The 23,278-nt window shown below is 53.6% G+C and overlaps 1 protein-coding gene across 4 annotated transcripts in view; it reads left to right on the forward strand.

Moving 5' to 3' along the window:
• The window catches only part of CTNNBIP1 (catenin beta interacting protein 1), a 46,522-nt gene that overhangs the window by 12,433 nt on the left and 10,811 nt on the right, over positions 1-23,278 (forward strand). Inside the window, exons 2-5 of one of the 4 annotated variants that reach the window (XM_043924599.1) lie at positions 10,573-10,657; positions 15,266-15,430; positions 16,057-16,175; positions 16,763-16,871. In XM_043924599.1, coding sequence (XP_043780534.1) covers positions 16,080-16,175; positions 16,763-16,871 — 205 coding nt within the window. In that variant the 5' untranslated portion in view covers positions 10,573-10,657; positions 15,266-15,430; positions 16,057-16,079. The remainder of the gene's footprint in view (positions 1-10,572; positions 10,658-15,265; positions 15,431-16,056; positions 16,176-16,762; positions 16,872-23,278) is intronic. The other 3 variants (XM_043924602.1, XM_043924598.1, XM_043924600.1) reach the window with 3 other exon arrangements.

Here is a 23,278-nt window from a genome sequence, read left to right on the forward strand (position 1 = left end):
GGATTGTCTGGGTGTGCCGAGTGCAGGGGAGCAGAATAAGCCAGCCCTACATATACCACTTTGGCGTATTGATTATTTGGAGTTAAAGTTGCTTGAGAAATAGTCGGTGCAAGAAAGACACCCTGACCTTTCTTTATTCCCGTGAAAGCAGGAAATAAATCTCCCACGTGAAACGTACCTTCCCCATATAGGGAATGGAAGTTGTCCTTATCACCAGAGACAGGGAGTTCAAGGCTGAGAAGGCTGTTAGTTGTTAATTTTCTCACTTGTTTACTGCTCTAAGCCCAAACCTCTTGGTCTTGTCAATTCTGCACAAATTTATTGTTCCTTTGTCTAAAAGATACAAAAGGTGGCTGCTCTGGTCACTTCTTCAAGCCTTATATTGAGGCTCTCTACATAATAAATTAAATTTTTTTCCCTTGATGTCTTGCCTGCCTGCCTGCGTGTGCTCTGTCGTGTCCCACTCTTTGCAACCCCATGGACTGTAGCCAGGCCCCTTTGTCCATGGAATTTTCCAGGCAAGAATACTGAAGTGGGTTGCCATGCCCTTCTCCAGGGGATCTTCTCAACCTAGGGATCGAACTCACATCTCCTGCATTGCAGGCAGATTCTTTTTTTTTTCAAATTCTTTCCTGCTGAGCCATCATGGAAGTCCCTTTGATGTCTTATGTCAGTATAATTATTAGGCCAGCCAAAGACTCTAGGAGGGAAGAAGGGAAAAGATTTCCTCCTCTTCGCTGGTCTGGTTGGTTGTGTCCATCCCACTGGGAAAGGGGATAGTTCTGAGCTTTTCTGCAGTGCCCTTGGCCCTGAGCAGGTGACTGTGGGTGGATTCCTGCTCTTTGGGGTGCTGTGTTTTCCCCAATTGTCTCCCTCTCCTCTCCAGCCTCCAGCCTCCCTGCCTCCAGACTGGACAAGTCTTGCTACACATCAGAAGTCCTCATCTTCACGCTACTTCCCCAGTGACTTAATGGAAAAAACTCATGTAGATTCTGGAAGTTGCGTCTGTTTAAAATATTTTTTATTTTGATCAGCAGCTTGTTAAACATTTAGGGAGGAAGGAAACTGAGTCTTCAGCAGCCCCTTAGGGGGAGGTTTCCTCTTTCCTCAGATTATTTTTTGTTCTGAAGTGGCTAGAGGGAAAGGAGAGGGAAGGTCACGGGCTGTGAAATGGAGCAGAAGCAGTTATCCAAACAAACAGTGCACTTCTGTGACACAAGGGTGTGATGAAGGTTTGCAGCGTATTGCGTTAGTGTGATTATGTTTTCCAGGGAGACAAACATAGCTTTATTTTAATGCAAATTAGCACATACCTGTATGCTGAAAGTCTATAGGAAAGAAGAGGCAGTAATCCTAAAACTTCCTATTCTAGGAGTCTGTAAGAAGTTTCACACAGGAGGCTGGGCCTGGGGCCCCTCAGCTGGGTCCCGAGGACCCCCATTTCCAGAGCCGGACAGTGAGGAGGGGGCTGACCCTGGGCCGTGACAGGGCACCAAGCCCTCGCCCTGCCAGCGGCCCAGTTGGTTTAATGACCTAATTCTCACAACAGGAAGCTGGAGGCCTTCCTGGCCCCCTTCTGAGGGGATGCAGTGAGCCTGGCCTGGGAAGCCTATTTATTTGAACCAATTATCAGAGACTTCAGCGGAGGGAAGGGATGGTGGGAGAGTAGGGGCAAAGGCAGAAGCAGCCAGCCTGCTGGCAGGCACTAGAAAAACTGGGCCACCTTGCCTGGGCTTGGCCCTGAGAACAAGGCTCGTTGCTTTCAGCAGGAGGTTGTATGAATGAGTCCATGTGGCTGAGTGAAGGGAATATACGCAGGTCCTGATAAACAGCACTGTGTCAGTTTTCCCCCTTCTTCTTAAGAACAAGCAAGCAACACTGTTCAGTTTCCCAATTTAATTAATGTTTTAAATGGTGACCCTGCGAGAGTTGGCATAGCTGTGGGCAGTGGAGTTGATGGAGCTTCGTGGGTTGAAATTTCCATTCTGGCTTCTTTCTCTGGAGGTGACCCAAGGTCTGTGAAACCTGGCCAGGCTCCTGCCCTGGGATTATTAGGCTTGGAGCTGGTCCTTCCGGCCCCAAGTTGACTTCAGCCCCATCCCTAAGAAGACTGACCAGCAATGTAAATTGACTTTTCCCTCGGGGGTGGGTAGTGGGTTGTCAGCCCCGAGTTGACTTCAGCCCCACCCCTAAGAAGACTGACCAGCAATGCAAATTGACTTTTCCCTAGGGGGTGGGTAGCAGGTTGTCAGCATGCTGGGATTATCACAGATGTCTGTCACAGGAGAGAAGTGTCCTTCTGCCGCCAGCCTGCACAGGTGGGCTTTTGACATTGCCAGGTGCCCAGCCCTCAGTGAAGGTCATGCAGCCTGAGAGGTCCTGCCCAAAAGTGTGGGAGGGGGGCGTGCACCCACTTGCGAGCTGAGGGTTCCTGCCCTGGCACCCATCCCTAAATAGACAAGGGCTCTGCAGTCTGTATTACCCACCCCCTGGGGACCTGCAAGAGGCCGAAGGTCAGACTGAATCAGGAAGACCTGGAGCCGGATTCCATAGGCACGCTGGTTCCTGACTTCAGGTCTCAGGCTCTGGCCTGGCCAGGTTCCAGGGCTCCAGCTGTTCCCTGGGAAGGAAGAAAGGACCTCTTTTTAAATTGGGTCAGAAGATGCCTCTCTTTCTTCCTGTCCTTGTCCCCCTACCGCGCAGGGATAAAGCCACCACCTGCACGTCCCTCAGTCAGAGCCTGAGGACTTTGCCCAGGATCGGAGTGTCCCAGTGCAGCCGCGGAAGCGTCCCCAGCTCTGAGGTCCCTTCCTGTTTGCGTTGTGCTGGCTGAACTGCAGAGGCTGTCAGAGCAGGCCTGCCAGGTAGCCTTGCTTAGCAGTAAAAAGGACTTGAGGAGACAGTGTGAGCTGGGCACTTTTCTACCAATCAGGCCAACTTTGCAGGAGAGACTTTTTTTTTAAACCAGAAGCTTTTGACAGATGCCTTTTACCAATCCAGTCATGACAAGTTAAATAATCTATGCACGCAGGCTTCTTCAGTTCCTTGATGTCTTATACTCTCTGAGGTGAGGGTTCTCTGGGGTTGGGGGCTTCCTTCCCACATGGTTCCCAAGTGAATCTGAAATCTGTTCATTCCCTCCACCGTACATGGAGCTCCAAGTGTGACCGGCAGCAGTGTTTCATTCACCAGGTCCTACAGTGCCGAGCCTACAGTCTCCAGGGTTTTCAGGGGTCCACAAAAATACTGGAGGCCTGAAAAAGAAAAAGGGTCATCCCCCTCTAAGGAGTTAGATGAGAATTCTGTTCAGTGGGAGATGCGGTTCCATTTTAGTATGTCTGAGAATAGGGCTACCTGGGACCCACGCAGGCCTGACCCCCACCCTGTGGCTGCCCTCAGGAAGCTTCCAGAGTGGAGGTGGAACCAGATGCACAGACACCTGGGTGCAGCCAGGGCCTTGCCATGAGTGGAGGAGATTCGGGTCAGTGTGCAAACACGGTCTTCAGAGGGTAATTCTACAACAGTGAACAGTGAACAGGGAAGAATGTTCTAGGCTGAGGGACCAGCAGATGTGAAGGCCAGAGGTGTGGAAGCAGCCTGGTGCAAGTGGTAACCGAGGTGACCACCCGGCAGAGCTCCTCGCCCTTGGCGCTGTGGACGTGGTGGCCATCCTGTGCATTCTAGGTTGTTCTACCCAGGAGCATCTCCCGACTGTGATGATTGAAAATCTCCTTTCTCCAGACAGTGCCAGATGCCACCTACTGAGAGCCAGCACTGGGAGGGGAACGTGGTTGACGGCTGGGGTCTGCCCAAGGGCGGTGGACGGAGCCCTTTCTGTCTAGCGAGCAAGGCTGTGCCTGTCCCAGTGTCCTCTGGTGTGTGTGATATGCCACGTGCAAGAGTGGCCTGCAGACTCTCTGAGGGTCAGGCCACAGAAGAAGGGTGCCCGCTGAAGTCCCCTTCCCAGCCTCAGTGTGGTTTTCAGTGTTGATGCCTTTGCTGGTGCTGTCTGGACAGCTGGGCAGGGCAGCCGCACTAATGACATCATGATGATTTGATCCTGGTGTCTCGAGAAGCTTCCCCGAAGGGCCGTCATCAGAGCAGCTCCCACCTGGAACAGAAGGTGCCCTGTTGCTGGGGAAGGGGCAGGTGGGAGCACTAATGACATCATCATGATTTGATCCTGGTGTTTCAAGAAGCTTCCCCTTCATCAGAGCAGCTCCCACCTGGAACAGAAGGTGCCCTGTTGCTGGGGAAGGGGCAGGTGGGAGCGCTGAGGTTCTCGGTGTCAGGAGTCCCAGCCTCTCCAGTGCAGCACACCTGCACCTCTTGCGGGAGTAGGACCCCATCAGGGTCTGGGTTTCAGAGATGGTCCCCCCATGCGAGGGGCCTCCAGAGTGACTGCAGCCTCTCCTGCTGTGACCCTGCTTCCCAGGGACTTTCTCATGTTTCCTGACTTTTCATTTGGATTTAGAATCTGCAGAAAGTTCTGGATAACCCAGTGAACACCCCCATGCCGTTTACTTGGATTCACCAATGTTAACCTTTGCTCACACACTCTTATCTCTGTTCACACTCACACACATCCCACACATATACACACATGCATATACATGCATGTTTACACACACACACATATACACACTCATACATACACAGTGAAGTGAAGTGAAGGTTGCTCAATTGTGTCTGACTCTTTGAGACTCCATGGACTATACAGTCCATGAAATTCTCCAGGCCAGAATACTGAAATGGGTAGCCTTTCTCTTCTTCAGGGGATCTTCCCAACCCAGGGATCCAACCCAGGTCTCCCTCATTGCAGGCAGATTCTTTACCCATTGAGGTATCAGGGAAGCCCAAGCTTTGAGGTAAGTCCATAGATACACACTTACACATATATACCCACTCACATATACACATACACACTCATACATTTACATATATAATACACACATATATACACATACACACCCACAGTATACACATACACACATATACATATATTCACACATGTACACACACAGTCACATATACACACACAGTCACACACACACCTTTTCCCTGAAACTGAGAGTAAGTTGCAAGCATTGAGACATTTCACCCTTATACACTTCAGCCTGTATCTCTTAAGAAGCAGGATATTTTACAATGTGACTACAATGTATTCATTGCACTCAACACATATAATGTTGATACAATACTAATATCTAATAAATACTCCATATTAACTTTTCTCCAGGCTTGTCATGTATTAACTCCGTAGCCCTGAGCAGGTTCCTTGCCTTCTCTGAGCCTTGGTTGTCTCATCTATAAAAAGGGAATAATTCCTACCATGCAGGCTTGTCCTGAGGACTCAGTGTGGTAAACAGGCCTTGACACTGCGCGGCCCCCGTGAACGCTCTAGCAACCACAGTAATTATCACTGTTGTTCTGCAAGCTTGCCTGGCCTGACACCGCAGGAAGGAGCTTAGGAGCAGGTTGGCATTTGGGTTGGTGACCTCAGGACTAATTCCTCATCCCGAGCTCATCTCCTAAGACTGCTGCTGCGTCCTGCAAACTCCCTGATCTGAGGAGCCATCCTCACACCTGTCTCGCGCCTGCCGGTGGAGTGCAGTTCCAGGATGCCAAGCCTGGCTCCGGGTTGAGGAGGCGGAGATGTGGAATTGATTAATTAAGGCAGCTGCTCACGAGGCCCTCAAGTCCGAGAGGCTGCAGTTTAATTACTGAGAGTGGAGTTTGCGGAAGTTCTCTCTGGTGCCCCAGTTTTAAATGTTGCTGAGGGGCCAGAGGTGCCGCCCTGACTGGGACTCACAGCCGAGGCTGAGGCCCAGGTCTGCCTCCCTCCACTGGCTCTGAGCGCACCTCTGTCCACCGACTTGTGTGCTGGAAAGCAGTGTAGCAGAGGGGTCGGGGCTTGGATAGTCTGGGTTTGAATCCCGCCCCACAATAGACTAGGGCCTACTAGCTGGGTGAGGAGAGACTGGTATCCTCATTGATATAATAAAACCTCCTAGGGATGTTTGACATGAGGGCTCAGAACAGTGCCCGGCCACAGGGAGTCAGAATGTGTGTCAGCTATTCCTTTCAAGCAGTGTTCTCATCTGGGGGGTGTTGGTTACCCCTAGGAACACAGGGCAAAGTCTGGAGACACCCTGGGTTGTCACAGCCCAGGGGCAGGTGCTTTGGGCGGACAGAGCACAGGATGCTGCTAAATACTCTGCCACGTGCAGGTCAGTCCCCACAATGAAGCGTTATCCAGTCCAGCGTCGGCAGTGCTGAGGCTGAGAAACCAAGGATTCTGGGCAGCACGTGGAGCGTGTAAGGAGGTCCTATCTCCCCCAACCTCCAGTTTATCCTTCCTGTGATCCAGTCCCCTCCCCCTCCTCCCCGGGCTTTCATCCCTCCTGGACCAAAGCCCTGGTCCAGCTTAGGTCCAGCTTCCCTGAGCTTCCCTCAGCTCACCCCCTCACCCAACCACCCCACACTCCTGTTCCCCCCCTCCAGCTCAGTTTCTTTATGGTAGCACCCATCTCCTTCCTCCACACTAGGTTACTTACCCATTGATTCCTTTCTGTTTTGTTTTGTCTGTTCTTCCCCCTCCCTAGAATGTACATGGGGACTTTTGACTATGTTTGCACTGCTGTAAAGTGGCTCAGACAGTAAAGAATCCGCCTGCAATGCAGGAGACTTGAGTTCAATCCCTGGGTTGGGAAGATCCCCTGGAGGAGGACATGGCAACCCACTCCAGTATTCTTGCTTGGAGAATCCCCACGGACAGAGGAGCCTGGCGGGCTACAGTCCGGAGGATCACAAAGAGTCGGACGTGACTGAGAGACTAAGCACAGCACAGCACAACATCTCAGGACCCAGTAAGCGCTCAGTATGTTTGTTGATGGTTTGAATGAATGAATGCATTCATCAAGGCCACTTGACTGGCCAGGATGTCAGTTCTTTGTGGTTACTCGCGTCATTCCTTCTTCCCAGAGTGCCGCCCACCCCCTACCCCATCCAGTACAGCGTCTCCCAGCAGTGCCCCGGATGTTTCCTAGATCTGGTCAGTTCCCACATTCTGACTCTCTCCAGAACACCTTGGAGATGTGCATGGTGGTACCAACTTCCGCTGAAGGGTGAGTCTGCTGTGCTTGCAGAGCTTCTCCGTGAACCCTGGAGCCCAGCCCTGGCTGCTCAGCCTGTCCTCAGGGCCGTTGACAGCAGACTGGAAGCTGGCATGTCAGGCCTCCCCACATCCCCTCTGGCAGCTGCCCCAGGCTCTGATGCTGCCACTGGCCCACAGTTCCACTTGCCAAAGCATCCTGGGCCCTCCCATCCTCACACCACAGCCTGAGGCCCGGCCCTCACCTGGCCCAACAGAGACCCCCCCCCCCACCCCATCTTTCCTCCACAGCTCAGCCACAGGGGTCTCAGGCTTACCTGACTCCCCTGCGTGAACCTCTCCTCCGCCCTCAGGTATGGTCCAGCACCCCCAAGCCCCTTCACTTGCCTCCCAGGCCTCAGCCACATCTTTTTTCTCAGTTTTCCCAAAGGCCTAGCCCCTTCCTGTTTCAAGACCTTTACTTGTGTGTGTGTGTGTGTGTGTGTGTGTATGGGGGTGTGACACACACACAAGACAGCACATCTTCTCACCCTCGGTAATAGCTCAGAAGTCACCCGCGAGGGGTGCCTGCCCCCAGGGCAAGGTCAGATATCTAGCTGCATGTCCTTGCACTCCCCACGCCACTCCCCCCTCATTGATCAGAGTGTCTGTGAGCTTTGTTTACCTGGGTGTGACTTGATTCATGCCTGTCTCCCATGCTCACTAGATGCCATCATCACAAACAGACTATCACATGCTCACCTGTGTGTCCTCAACGCCCAACCCAGGGGGCCTGGCATATAATAAACAGATGCTCAATAATTGTTTGTTCAGAGAATGTCAGTTCCCTGTACCGTACCTGCAATGCCTATCCCCATATTCTCTACCTGCAAACTCCTATTCATCCTTCAAGCCACAGCTTCAGGGTCTTCAGCTGGGAGCTGGTCCCTCCCCTTCCTCTGTGTTGTCACTGAGCCTGGGACACCCGTTTACTCTGCCACTTACTACACTGGGTTAAGGCCCTGGGTTTTTTCCTCTTGCCTCTGAGCTGCTCAGTGGGAGGTGCTGGGCATGGCACCTTACATATAGTTGGCACTCTTGGAAGTGTTCTGTTTTAACCTGACCTATCTTTTTGGTTCATTGTTACCTATGATTTGTGTTGTTTTATTTGACTTGTGCAGAGTGGTTTCCTCAGCCATTCAGGTACCTTCTGGAAGGAAGACTTAGTGTCCTTTGTATCTCCTGCTCCCTCACCTGACATGAGGCTGTGGCCACCTAGAGAGGTTTTCCTTTAGTAAATCCTTCTGGAGTCCACATCATGTCTACTTAAGGTTACGGGGCCCTCGGCAGTTTGAGAGCACTTGACATCCTCTCCCTCATTGTGGACCAGCTAGATAGTTTGTGGGGCTTGGTAGAGGGTCCCTTGTTTAGAAAAATATTCAGAATTTCAAGACAGCGACAGGAGAGCATTAAACCAGGAGTGGGGCCCTTGTGAGTGCCCGGCCCTGTGCTGGTGCCCAGCCTCTCACTCATGAAGCCTGCCCCAATCTCCTTGCCTCCACCAAGGGAAGACATGGCAGAGGTCCTGATTTCCTCTTGACCAGTGGCAAAATGCAGGGCCCAGTAGGCAATGACCAACCTCAGGTTGCATGGTTGACCAGGGACAGAACTGAACTGGAAATAGATTCCAGCTCCAGGGCATGCTTACTGTCTCCACTGGCCCTGGGGCCCTGGCAGCCTTAAGCCTCAGTTTCCTCCTCTGTAAACTGGGGACATTGACCTGATCATCAGGTGGCAAATGGGTCAGCCAGGGTGAGTCCCTACATGGTCCCACCAGGAGCCCCCGCATCCCTCAGATGCCCTCTCCTTCAAGTCATGAATCCCAGGTTCCTCTCTGCACTTTAGACAGTCTGACCCCGGTAGACAGTAGGGGGCTAATTGGCTGTTGTGATAGCTGGAGAAATTAAAGCCCCTCAGAAGTGGAAGAAGGTTGTCTCTTTTCATCTTTTGAAAGAATGTGAGGACTTGGGTAGAAATTTCTCCAGGGAGCTTTGGTATTTCGGAACTTTGATGTCTAGAGGAATAAAAGAGCAATTAATTGCTATAAATGTCTTTCCCGAAGGGTAGGCTAAGGGTGGAGAAGGAAATGGCAACCTATTCCAATATTCTTGCCTGGAGAATCCTGTGGACAGAAGAGCCTGGTGGGCTGCCGTCTATGGGGTTGCACAGAGTCGGACATGACTGAAGCGACTTAGCATGCATGCATGCATTGGAGAAGGAAATGACAACCCACTCCAATATTCTTGCCTGGAGAATCCCAGGGACAGAGGAGCCTGGTGGGCTGTCGTCTATGGGGTCACACAGAATCAAACACGACTGAAGTGACTTAGCAGCAGCAGCAGGCTGAGGGTGGAAGAGGTGGCAGTGGCGGGTGACCGCTCTTCCCTCCCAGGGCCCTCTGCACTGGTTGAAGGGCTCTGCAGACCAGAGACCCAGGGTCAAAGCAGCGCCTACCTATAATGGAGGCTTCTGAAATCTCACTTTCTCTGGAAAACACGTATTCCTCAGCCTCTTGGGTATGTGAGTAGCTTTCTTTGCAGAGATAGCTGAAGACAGATGGGTTGCAGAGCTCCCCCGGTTTCTTAGAATAGGTTTCTCAATTATCCAGAGACATCCGTCCTTACCGTGGGCTGAAAGCCTGAAGTCCAGGTGGAAGCCCACGCGCCACAGTGAAGAGGGGACAGGCGGGCAAGACTTGGGTGCCCCTGCCGGCTTCACCCTGTGCTTCTGCCCGCCGTCCACAGCCTTGCTCCTGCCTGGTTAACCCACAAAGGACCCAATCCATGAGGTTGTGTGTGGGAGGCAGAAGAAGAAAAGAAAATGTTCTCTGATTCCTGTTTAGGGCCAGCAGACGTGTGGCCAGGCTAACAGGCTCTAAATTATCTGTAACTGTAGAGTATACGTGTGCATATCTGTGTCTCTGTGTGTGAGAGAAGGAGAGAGAGAATTTATTTTTCCATATACAACTGTAGGTATTCCCCAAGCACAGAAACCCCACGCACGTCTGAGCACAAAATGGGTGGGGCGCCGAGGTACCTGAGCCTGGCTGGTTGCATTGTCGGGTGGGTGGGACACCTTCTCGGGCAGGTGCAGGACTTGCCCATCAGCTGGCAGGAGTGATTCACTCAGGTCCCCGCCATCTCCCAGCATGGCTCCCAGTCGGCCTGGTGACTAACCCCAGGGGAGAAGGGTGTGTGGTGACCTGCTTTGGCCGGAAATGACAGGAGCGCATAGCTGCAGTCAGCACCTTATCCCAGAGGTGCTGGTGCAAGTTCCTGGGCTGGCCAGACACACAGGTATTTCCAGACCGCGGCGCAGGGCCCATCGCCATGAGCTTCCCGGCAGCCAGTCTGGATCCCTCAGCACGGGGTGTGGACTCCTTCAGCCCCTCCCATGACCCGTTTTCTGTGTTTCCACAGGGCAGCATATTCTTATTTCTCCCTGGCCACGGCCCACCTGTCACAGTTGAGCATCTGTTTGCCTCAAGTTGATTTCCAGAAGCAGGTAAGAACTCCAGGGGCGGGACGTCTGGTAACCTGGCCATAGATCAGTGCTGGGGAGGGTCCTGCCTTGGGTACCAGCTCCTGGGCTGACCGTGAAGTAGGCACGTCTCATGTCCTTTCTTCATCGTCCGTAATGATGCTCATGGCTTCAGCTGGGTGCAGTGCATTTTGTGCTTTTGTTGATGTCTTTTATGTTGTTAAGATGTGTGTAGTCTGAATTAATATTTTATATAAGCTCCATGAAGCACACCATTATATGGTGTTGTATTTTCATGCAACCTAGATACTGTACAGTTGTAAGAATAAATTTTGAAACATGAGCATGTAAAATATAGCAGAATTTTTTTAATGGACAAAACAAAAGGCAAGTGTCAGGATCCATGGGGCAGAGGTAGCTTGTGTATCTACAGGCCCCTACTGCTGTCTGGCCCAGTCTGCAGTTACTCAGTGTTTATAATACAAGCAGGTGCTAGACCACCCTCGGTATAAATGTATATTCCAGTTTATGTAAGTGTGGGTGTTAAACAGCATCAGCTTCAGGTTTATCGGTAAAAATGAGGGCAGGGGATTGTGTTTGTCATGGGGAAGCCAGCTTTCAGAGCCATTGATCAATTGGGTCTGATGGCCACACATCCCTTTCCCCGGGTCTTTGCTACACTGCCTCCTGAGTCTTCCACTCTGAGGGCAACTGCTTCCGAGCTGGGGCTCACATGCACAGAGTGGGTCCCTCTAATCTCTGGGCGGGAGTGTGGTGTCTCACAGATGACCTCCATGGCTTCGAGAAGCAGCGCCTCCTCCCAGGCCATGAGCCACTTTTGTCACTTTGTTTGTTGGGGAGGGAGATGTAACTGCTTTACAATGTCATATTAGTTTCTGCTGTACAATGAAGTGAATCCTTCCCAGTGCTTGGGAACCCCTTCCTCACTGTCTTTCACTGACCAGTCTTCCTTCAGCAGAGATGAGGGCTCAGAACCAACAGCAGTGTGTGTATGGCATGTTTGAGGGGCTTGTGGACATGTCTGCATGTCTCAGTGAATGTACAGCCCTCAGTTTCTCTGAATTGTGTGTGTCCCAAGCAGATGTGATTTTCTGGAACCATGCCCACTTTCCCCATGACCCCTGACATCAGTGGCCTGTCATCCACTCAGCCGCAACCTCTCCCCTTGCCTCACCTTTTGTTTGGGTACTTGAAAGCTGCCCGTTTCTATCCATTTTCTGTTTTTTTGGCTCATGTATGCCTTTCCCTGGTGAGCCTCCAGAATATTCTGTCTTCAGAGAGGGAGCAGGTCTCCCTCTCTGGGCAGTTAACACGCAAGGATTTTCTTAGGATGCAGGACAGATGCACCCCCATCTCAAGCGGTGGAATGTTTCCGGCGTCACCCGGAGAACGCAATTGAGAAGTGGGTCTCACAGCTGAGGACCGAATAAATGATTAACATGTCCAAATTCACTGTAGTTTGGGCTTATGTCATTTAAACACGCTTCAACGGAGACCAGTTCTTGATCCCTGCAGGGAAAAGTAAGAATTCTCTAGCGAAGTTAATCTGATGTCTGTCACAATTGTGATGAAAACTTAATAGCATGTTCACTTGCACAGGCACCAATCCCAAACACTGTAATGAACTCATAGCATAGCAGCGACTGAAAGGTTGGTGTCGTTTGGGTTAATTGTGATTTATTCTCTTCAAGTTTTCTCCCACACATTGGCGCCCTGGATGCAGATTCTGTTTAGGACGGGGTTATAAATCAGTCCTGATGTTCCCGTCCATCAGGATTGGAGTGTGGAGGGCGGGAAGGTGTGCTTATGCAACCATCTGCCCTGATCCAGCCCTGGGTGTTCCCTCTGTCAGGCAGCAGCGCAGAGTCAGCTCTAGCTGGAGCTCAAAGAATCCTAGAAGACCAGAATTCTCAGGAATGGCAGGAGTCTTCCCCAAGGAAAGACAGTTTAAGAACCAGTCTCTGCCAGGAAAGCATCACGGGGACGTGACCCAGCCCCAAAGACCCATTCAGGTACCAAGGACACCCCAGGCCAAGGGCTGGGTGTGTAAGGCCCCCTGGTTATCACAGCATGAGTGTGTGGCAGGGGATCCTTGAGGGTAGTGAGTGTAGTGGGTAGTGAGTGTGGGGGTAGTGAGTGGCGGGTAGTGAGTGTAAGGAGGTATTTGGGGGCAGTGAGTACAGAACACCAAGGGTAGGGTTATTGGAAGGAGCAAGATTTTGTGAAATAGACCCGATATAAAATGGTTTTCCAGGTGGCTCAGCACTAAAGAATCTGCTTGCCAATGCAGGAGACTGGTTTCACTCCTTGGTTGGGGAAGACCCCTGGAGAGGGGAATGGCAACCCACTCCACTATTTTTGCCTGGAGAATTCCATGGACAGAGGAACCTGGCGAGCTACAGTCCATGGGATCTCAAGAGCTGGACAGGACTTAGTGACTAAACAGCAATAACAAAATGATTTTTCACACGTTTACACACACACACACACACACACACACTGTCCTTTTGGTTCCGAGTTACACACACACACACACACACACACACACACACACACACACTGTCCTTTTGGTTCCGAGTTACACACACACACACACACACACACACACACACTGTCCTTTTGGTTCCGAGTTACACACACACACACACACACACTGTCCTTTTGGTTCCGAGTTACACACACACACACACACACACACACACACACACACACTGTCCTTTTGGTTCCGAGTTCTCAAACCTCTGCTGGAGGAAGCCTGGCTGATCAGGAAAGGACAATGAGGAAGGGACTCTGGACGTTTGTGAAGCGAGCATCCCAAGGTCCTGGGATGCTAAGGAAAACAGAGATGTGTCCTTAGCTGGATGGAGCTGGCCCCTAAACGGGGGGACAGAGCTTGCTCTGGGGGGACTGAGGGTGGTCTGTGACAGCAGGAAGTCACAGAGTTCAAGCCATCACTAGGGTGGCTTGAAGTAGAAGGGCCACTGGGGGCTTGTGTTGGGGATTGGGGGTGGACAGCACTGGAGCTCTGGTTCTTTGTGTGTGGCGACACCTAGTGGCCATTCCCTTGTCTTCCGCAAGAAGACAGCCAACTGACCATCAGCCCTTGGCCACAGGACAGAATCAGAAGGCTTTTATCCCCGGAAGCCCTCACTCCCAGTGCGGAGGCTTCATGGAACATTTCAGTGTCCTTGGAGAGCACGACAGCCCAAGGCAGACAAGTTACTCGGGAACGAGAGTCTTTGGGAAAGCTGAGTTTGGTTATGGAGACTGGATTAGAGATTTGCATTCGACCCTAGGAAGATTGAAGGCAAAAGGAGAAGGGGGTCAACAGAGGATGAGATGGTTGAATGGCATCTCACTAGATGGATATGAATCTGAGCTAACTCCAGGAGACAGTGAAGGACAGGGGAGCCTGGTGTACTGCAGTCCATGGGGTCGCAAAGAGTCAGACATGACTTAGCGACTGAACAACAAAAACAAATTTGACTCTAAGTGATGTGGATATTGTTGCATGGGGTGGAGGGGGGAGCCCAGAGCCCATACCCCACGGACTGTCAGAACTGTCCCTTCAGCCACCCGGGCTTGGGCTGTGGGAGGAATGGGTGAGTGAAGCACCTGTGGCCCCAGCCCCCCAGCGGGTCCAGAGACACAGTCATTGAGCACCCAGCAGGTGCCCTCAGAAAGCAGGACGAGACGGGGCAGCTGGACAGGAGGGCCTGGGCAGGGGTGCACCACCTGCTTGGATCACAGTCAGGAAAGGCTCCCCAGGAAGCCCTCTAAGCGAGGCCTGGAGACCCCCGGGCAGAGGCTGGTGGGGGAGGAGCCTTGAGGCAGGTCCAGGACACAGGCGGGGAGGCAGAGGGGAGGGGAGCAGGGGGAAGAGTGGGGGGCAAGGAGGCAGGGCTGGCCTGCGGGGTCCCAGCAAGGACATGAAATGTATCCTGGGGTAGGCTGAAGTGAGGAGAAATTTCATCTGTTCTGGTTTGTTAAAATGATCATTCTGGCTACTTGTGTGGGGTGGGGGAGTGGAAGGAGGCGCAAACGGGTCAGCAGGTAGAGGAGCCAAGCCCTCCTGCTCAGCTGTGCCGGGAAGTTAGGACTGTCTCTGCACTGTGCAGCTGGCCCCGGGGATGGCCAGCTACCTCTCAGTCAAGGTCTTTCTGGAGGCAGCTCACCCCTCCTTCCCCATTACCAGTTGTGAATTGGGCCCTTTTCTGAGCCCGGAGGTGGCAGGGGGGCACACAATGGAAGAGAAGCGTGGGTTTTGGTGGTGTCAGGAAGGCCCCATAAGGCACTGCATTGAGCGCAAGGCTGCAGTGAACACATTTTGCATTTTGCCCTGTTGTACAGGCTTCAGGGCAGGAGCCCCTGTTAGCTTTGACAGGCGCCTCCAGGGAGGCTGCTGCCCAGGGCTATGGTACATTTCTGAGCCCGCCTTTCACCCGGGAGAGCCGGCCTTTCCTGGGCTTGCTGGCCCCTGAGGGATGGACCGTGTGAGGAGTGTCCTTGGCCCCAACTCGGCTCCCTCGGTCCTGCGAGCGCAGCTCCTTGGCACCAGGGCCGCGGAGGCTCCACCCCCACCAGCTGCTGCGTTATTTCTGACTCATCCAGGAGTTACAAGTGTGTAACCCAAACCCCTCCACGCCCGGCTTCCTCCCACTGGCTCCTCCTGGAGGGAGGAAACCCCGGGACGTCTCTCCCGGGACCTCGCCGCTGCAGGTCGGGTCCCCGCCACACCTGGACGCACTGCCGCTCGCAGGAGCCACCCTGTAACAGGTGGGTGGGCTGGCGAGGGTGGCAACCGCGAGCCCAGGCGGGTGTCTGCCCGCAGCCCCGGGCTCGCCGTCCCCATCGAGGGATTCCTTGGAGCCCGGCCCGGGAGCCGGCCTCTCGAACGTCAGGGACTTGTGCAGAGGGAGCTGTCTTGGTGTCTGGGGGCTGGGTACTGATCCCACGGCTTCTCCAGCTACAGGCCCCAGTCAGCTGCCTCGATCGCGTCACGTTGCTCCTCATGGAAGCTGCCTGCTTTGAGAGCTGGGGATACTTGGGGTTTTGTGCAGCACATCCCCTGGGCTCGTCGTAGCAGGAGCCTAGCTGAGGAGGTGACTAGAAGGTGACGCTGGCCAGGAGTCTGGGTCAGCTCAGCCCCTGGGGGCCCAGCAGCTCCACGCACAGAAGGGACTGGCCACCAGCGCCTGCTGCGAGGAGTGGGGGGTGGGTAGCTGCTCGGGCTGGCTGTTGGGCCAGCAGGGGTGAGGGAGGGACCGGCAACTCGCCTCCACGCTGGGCTGTCAGAAACGAGCCCCTGAGGCATCGTGGGCTGCCTGACACCTCCTGCCCGTGTGCGGGTCTGTGTCGTCCTGACACTGTCCCCCGCCCCCATGCTTCTCCTCACTCTGCAGCAGTCCCCAGAGCTGGCCAGGGGATGAACCGCGAGGGGGCCCCCGGGAAGAGTCCGGAGGAGATGTACATTCAGCAGAAGGTCCGAGTGCTGCTCATGCTGAGGAAGATGGGCTCCAACGTGAGTGCCTGCGGGGCGTCAGGCAGCAGGGCCCCCAGGGAGGGCGCCCGACGAAGGCATCCAGAGGGCCACAGCCGCCCTCCACAGCCATGGTCTGGGGAGGGGCTTGTGGGGGCTCTGGTTAGGCTGTGGCCGATTCAGGCTCCCGGACACAGACACCAGCAAGTCCAGTCCTGCCGGCCCTGCAGGGCAGTCTTCCCACCCCTTGTGCTAAGCTTGGGCCAGGCGGGTGAGGTTTTCTAAAGGCCCTGACCTTCCCTCCTTCCCCTCTCCCAAGAGCCTTCTTTTCCAGCGGGGCAGGACATTGCCTGAGAGGGCAGGGGGGCCCTCCGAGCCTGGCCTGCCCTACACTGGAATCCCAGTGCCGGATCTAATCCACAGTGGCAAGCCCTGTGGCTCCCATGGGCCAAGCTTCAGGGGTGGGAGCAGAGGGTTCAGAGTCTCACCCTGGGATGGAAAGGTCACATCTCAAGAATAGAGGCCTGGGGAGCGGAGAAGGAGGCACCCGTTGGGGATGAAGCCAGTCTGAGCAGGTGCCTCCGGGGCGGGTGCGAGCCACCCCTCACCCAGCTCTCTTGTCCTTGCAGCTGACGGCCAGCGAGGAGGAGTTCCTTCGCACCTACGCAGGGGTGGTCAACAGCCAGCTCAGCCAGCTGCCCCAGCACTCCATCGACCAGGGTGAGTCCATCGACCAGGGTGAGTGAGGGCCTGCGTGCCAGCCGCACCCTTCCCAGGGGCAGCAAGCGGTGGTTCCTTTAGAACGCATAGCTCCAGCCCTTGCAGACGGGCGATCCCCGAGAGAGAGGGAGTGATTCGGGGCAGACAAGGAGGGGCTGCAGCTCCCCCCACCCACACAGCTAACCCCGGGTGGCAGCAGCCTCTAAGTGTGGAGTCTGGGGTGCCTCCACGGCCTCCAGGCTGGTCCTTTCTTCCCCAGGTGGGAGCCAAGGACCCAATCAGGTAATGGGGGGGAAATCCCTTTTGGGCCTGGCGGAGGAAGCAGTGGCAGTGTCTGGGGGCCCTGTAACTGCAGAGGCTCTTGTGGTTGCATGTCTTTAGCCCTTGCCTGACCCCTGTCCACCCTGTTCAGGACAAGAAAACCACCCTTGTGTGCAGGGGCCTGGCCTGGTCGTAGACTTTACAGTGGCTGCTGTGTTCCTGGCTGTGCCCCGGGGGGTGGCCGCAGCGGCCCTGCAGGTCTGTGTGCCCGAGGGAGTTAGTTCTCTCTCGAGTGCCCTCAGCCAGCGGTAAGGTCAGCAGTGGGTAACACTGAGTGATTATTGTGTAGCAGGCTCAGGCTGAGTGCTTGATACACATCATTACATTTAACCTAGAGATAGAGATTTACCAGCTGTGTTACTTCTATTTAGCAGGCAAGGAAACTGGGGTTCAGAAGCAGTAAGCCACTGCAGCCAGTTCATGCCGCCAGTTACTGGGGGCGGGGGGGCCCAGAATGCAAACCTGCAGCTGGACTGCAGGGCTGGGTTCCACTCTTTTTGTCTTCTCTGGAGCCCAGAACCCTGCCCATCATCTTCATTCAGTCCTTTCCTTTTGTTCTCGTTACACTGGCTTGGAATTACTGGGTATTAAATCATGCAGCCAGGAGCCTGTCTGGTGTGAGCAGGCTCCCAGGAACTGGGCCCTGGTGGGTGTGTTTGCTGACCCCCAAGGCCAGGGAGGAGAGCCACTCTGGCACACAGGCCAGCTTTTCTTGAGGCTGCCCTTGTTCTCCTGGATGTCACAGGCAGGGCTCTGCCCTGGCACGGGGCCCGGTTCCCGAGCTCTGACGCTGGGTGTGACCCGGCCTGTGCACCCAGCTCAGCAGAAATGTACAGGGTGTTCCAGCGGCTCCAACAGCTCCCGGGTCGGCCGCTCACCCTGGCCACACTCATGCCACGGCCTGTTCCACCCCAGCTGCGCTGTTGGCCACCGCTGGGAGAGGAGGAGATGAGGGGTGTGGCCCTGCCCCTGTCCTGGGATATCTCTTGTGGGAGAGGCCTTTTCTTTTCCAGGACTGATCTGGGTTTTAGCATGGGTCCCTCTCCCCTGCTCCTGAAACCGTCCTGCTTTCTGAGTTCCTGGGGCATCACATTTTCTGCCAGCCTGGTCTTGGGTCACTGGGCTAACCTGATTTTGAGTTCTGGTTCTAAGACTACCTCTAGAAGAATGCTCTTAATGGGAAAAATCAAAAGAAGCTGTAAAACTGTATGTCAGTGTAGAAAATGCTGCCACATGTACTCCCCTGCTCCCGCCCATATCCACATACTCATGCATAGAACAGAAAAAGCGGAAAGAATATTTAGCAGGTTGTTTATAGAAAATTTTGATAGAGGGTGGGACCATATAAGACACCTTGAGTTTCTAAGTCACACACTTTTTTGCTAAAACTAATTTTTTACCGTTGCACATACTTTTTTTTTTTTGGACAATAAGGGGAAGTTTGTTTTATTTTTTTAGTCTCTGAACTTTTATTTTTGGTTTTCTAGTTTTCTTTTCTTTCTTTTTCTTTTAAAATTGAAGTATAGTTGATTTACAATGTTGAATTATTTCCTCCTATATAGCAAAGTGATTCAGTTATGCACATATATGCATTCTTTTTTTAATATACTTTTCCATTATGGTTTATCATAGGATACTGAATATAGTGCTCTGTGCTAAAGAGTAGGACCTTGTTGTTTAAAGGGGAAGTTTTAAAAAGTACTTGTTATCTTGCTTGGCTAAACCAACAATTGAAAACAAACTCTGTTGAGTTATTTAAGGCAGTCATGGTGACCTCACCTGGCCTGAAACTGCTGAGCAGTCAGGAGTGAGCTGTGGGCGTGTAGCTGTGAATTTGTGGTGCTGGAATCTGGACCCTCCCGGGTTTGGGGCATCCACAGACAGCCAGGCTGGCCTTGGGTACTTCTCTCTCTTGGGAACAGACTCCTGGGACTAAACCTGGAGCCAGGGGGAGAATATCTGGGGAGATGGTTCTCTGCTGCTGGGGTGTCCTTCAGTCTGCCTCTCCTCCCACAGTCACCTCTGACCTGAACCATTGAGAAAATAGGCTGCAGAAAGGCCTGAAGGAGAATTCCCCGGGGTGTGAGTTGGAAGGGGGGAGGGGTCAGCAGTGCCTGGAAGAGCTTCCGGAGCACACTGTATTTCCTTTGTCTCTTGCACTGTGGAGGTTCAAGTCTGAGAGCAGGACCCTACATTTCTGACCACGCCGTTGGGCCACGTGGGGTTCGAATAACATTCTAGTCTGTCCACTTTCTTCATTGGCAGAGCCGCCCGCAGCTGATACCATAGGGCCTGTTGCTCTCAGAGGCTCAGGCACAGCCCAGGTGGCAAAAGCTCAAGATCATTGCTTTCATTGCTCAGGACGCCAGCATGAAAAGCCCAGAAAGGCCTAGGAGCATTTGGGGTGGTGGGCAAGGCGGTCCCAGAGAAGCCTGGTGTGGGCGCCTCCTGCCACTAGGTGGCACTGTCTCTCAGCAGATGCCCTTGCTCTGCTCCTGGGAGCCCTTGCAGCTCTTACCTCTGCTGTACCAGCTGCCCTCGGTAGGGGGCCTGGGCTGCCCCATCACCAGTCAGCGCATGGCAGTCGGTCCTAGGGTCCTGCCCACCACCTTAGACCTGCCCATGCTTCTCCTCTGAGGCTGGAGGGGTCTGGAACCAGGAGCGCTGCTTGCCCTCCCCAGACCTGGGGAGGAGAGCAGGCTGCGCATTGCTTACCTGGGCATTGCTCCCCCCACCCCCACATCCCATCCTTCCCCCACTGAATGTGTCTTCAGTACCTGCTGGGTGCAGACAGCTGCTGGAGACCCCAGTGCACAGGCCCGCACCTTACGGCCTCACTGACTGGTTCCAGCAGAGGGTGCCGGTTGCCCCTGCTACCCTGTACTGAAGCCGGCATGGACCTGCCTGGCCTCTGTTAATCCGAGACCACCCTCGAAGTCTCTCAGTGACTTCCTACTGCCTTGAGGATATAGTCCAAACCCCTTAGCCATGATGTGTGGGACCCCCCGCCCCCACTACCTCTCCCGCCCTCGCCCCCCGCACCTACCTCTCCCACCCTCAGCCCCCCACCCCCGCCACAACTACCTCCCCCACCTCCGCCCCAGACACCAGGACTTCATACTCCATAAACAGCCACACTGAGTGGCTTTCTGCTCCCATCTCAAGCCTTGTGTATTCATGCCTTCCTGTCCCCGCATTTGCCTCTCGACGGCCAGGAGCCCAGCACTGACGCGCCCCCTCCCCTGCCTCCCGCAGGCTGGGCCAGGCCCTCCTCTCATCTCCACCACACACGTGCATCTCAGCTGTGCTGCTCCGCACGCTGTTTCCCGGTCCATCTCTGGACCAACTCTGAGCTCCTGTGGCTTCCCTCTTCACATTCGTGGGGCTTGGCCCCCCAGGCCCCCCGCATGTTCTTGGGTGAATAAATAGACTGGGCTCTGGGTCTGGAAGCTCAGAGTCCCCAGAAAGGCAAGAACATGAAGTGCTATCTCTTGGTCCCCATAGTGGCCGAGCAGACCCAACAGCTGAGTTTGAACCAAAGGCAGCCAGTGCTTCTCTGGGAAGATCACTTTGCTGAGAAGGCCTAGCTGTAGGCTTGGGGACAGAGAGCTGTAGCTTCCAAAATCAGGCTCAACAGAATGCTGAGTTCGTTCCTTTCTTGTCAGTGCTGTTCAATCTGTACCACATATTGATAATTTTTCCTGGCTATGAAAGAATGCATAATCATCATTGAAAATGGTTGGGAAAGATAGAAACAGCAGAAGCGCCTCAAAGATTGACTCTACAAATAGCTGAACCCATTACCTTGCGTTAGTTGCCCAGCAGGCTTTTTAAAAAAATATGCGTGAATTTCCATTACAAAGTTGTAATGAATTTCCATATAATGTAAATATTATAATATCCATTTTAGCTTCCATTTTTTACTTAGGATAATTTTGTTTAGTCACTAACATGTTTGACTCTTTTGCAACCCCCTGGACTGTATGTAGCCTGCCAGGCTTCTCTTTCCATGAAAGTCTCCAGGCGAGAATACTGGAGTGTGTGGCCATTTCCTTCTCCAGGGCATATTACTGACCCAGGGATTGAACCCATGGCTCCTGCGTGGCAGGCAGATTGTTTACCACCAAGCCACCCGGGAAGCCCTATGGGAATTTTTCCGTGTCCTTGATTTCTGAGAAAGTGATTCAGCAAAATCATAGGATGTGCGGCCATGTGGCTGTGCCATTGTTTTCTGACTGATCCTTTACTGTTGGATGTGTGATTCTCATCTTTGCCATTAATTATAATTAATTTAATTTCTTGAGCTCCTACTGTGTGTCAGGTTCTGTGTTAAGTAGCACATAAAGTTACCCCAGGGAGTCCTCCCAACAGGGCTGTGAGGCAGAGGTGATCACAGCCCCACTTTCCCAATGAAAAAACAGGCCCTGAGAGGTTGAGTGAGATGCTCAAGGCCATGGAATCAGCTGTGTGGCTCCTGCCATGTGGTTCTAGATATGGCTTACAGGCCATGTGTGTTTCCAAGCATAACAGTGTTTTACCTGAGGGGCAGGTGTGATGGAGGCGGTTAGCATGGTATTTCAGGAGGGCATGAAAAAGTTGGAAGGGTTTCCTGTTGCTGTTTTCTGGACTTTTCACCTCTGGGCCCCTTTAAACATGTTCGCTGTGAGCTCTGGGTCTCTCCCTGACCCAGCGCTGCTTCCAGGATGAACACCTGGCCAGTGCCAGTTCCAGGCCCCCAGTGCACTTGGCAGAATCCTGCTTGTGGCCATTCACCTGCAGACCTGCCATCCTCCAGCCATGCTCCGTGTGGACCCTCATCTGGCTGTCTCGGAGCTGGAGGGACCTGTCGAGATGTGGCCCCTTGTGTTAAGGAAGCCCGCGTCCTTTCTCTTGCCCTCTTCTTGGCCCTGGAGCTGTTCTTGCCCTCTTCTTGGCCTTGGCATGCTGGCTCCCCCAGCCTGTTCCAGCCTCTGTCTGATCACACTCTTTCTCAAAGAGGCTTTCCAGGGAAAGGTCCCCAGCCTGAGCCAGCTGGGCGGTCCCGGGGTGCTGCTGGCTTTTCCCTGCGGAAGCCAAGGCTGCAGGCTCTGAGTCTGCTGCCAGAGAGCCTAAAATAGGTCATTTGGTCTCAGGGTTACACTGAGAGCCTTGTTAAAATAGCTGTGGTTGTGGGCAAGCCAGCGGGGAGCCAGGGCCTCGGGAGGGGAGGGGAGGGGAGGGCAGGGCTCACCCCACCCAGGGGTGATCTCCTCTGGGGATCAAGCATGATCACCCCTCTACACGTCACCCCTCTTGACCCTCTTCAGCAGCACATGGGTAGGGGTTCTAGCTCCATCTGCCTTTCACAGCCAGCGTCCTTCCTGGAATCCTCTCCTACACCCTCCGGCCTCTGCTCTTACGCTCCTCTGCTGCCCTGTCTGCTCTTCCGGGGTTGGCCCCGAGTTCCTCCTCTGGCTTCTGAACTGCCCGTGCATCTTTGCTTCCACGGAGCCCTTGTCACATCTCATTGGGAGCCCGAGGTCCAGCTCTGGCCTGGAGCGGGCTCTCTCCCCCATGTAGACAGGCTCCCTCTCCGTGACCAGCTGCCCAGGTGCCAGGACCCCCCTCTGCCCACATGTGGCTCCCAGGCTTCTCCCAGGGCCTCCAGGTAATAACCAAGTCTGGATGAAATTGCAGGCAGGCCCCAGGAGAATGCCAGTCAGTGGGATGGGAAGCTAATCTTTTTAAAGTTTAATCAACACTTTCATGAGAATTACTTGTAACCTAATAATGATAAATGTGAACTAAAAAAATCTCATATACATTGAATTCAACTGAAAAAATCAACCAGGAAGACTTGGTAAGAGATAACTTGTATCACAGAAAAAGAAAAAGGCTTAAGACAGGGTGAGGATCACGCTGAGGAGCGGGCTGGTTGCTCTGTTCAGCATCTGGCTCTGGCCTGTGAAGTGTTGCCTTGATCTTCCCTCCTTCACTGGCGTGATGTCTGCTATTGTGTGGAGCTGAGAGCAGGGACCTCCAAGCCCTGTGCACCTCAGTACCTTCCTCCTGACACCTGCCCAGGAGAGGCAGACCTCTGTCCTGGAGAAGAGCATCAAGGGCCC

The sequence above is a fragment of the Cervus elaphus genome, chromosome 14 (assembly GCF_910594005.1).
Source record: "Cervus elaphus chromosome 14, mCerEla1.1, whole genome shotgun sequence".
In the NCBI taxonomy this organism is placed as follows: domain Eukaryota; kingdom Metazoa; phylum Chordata; class Mammalia; order Artiodactyla; family Cervidae; genus Cervus; species Cervus elaphus.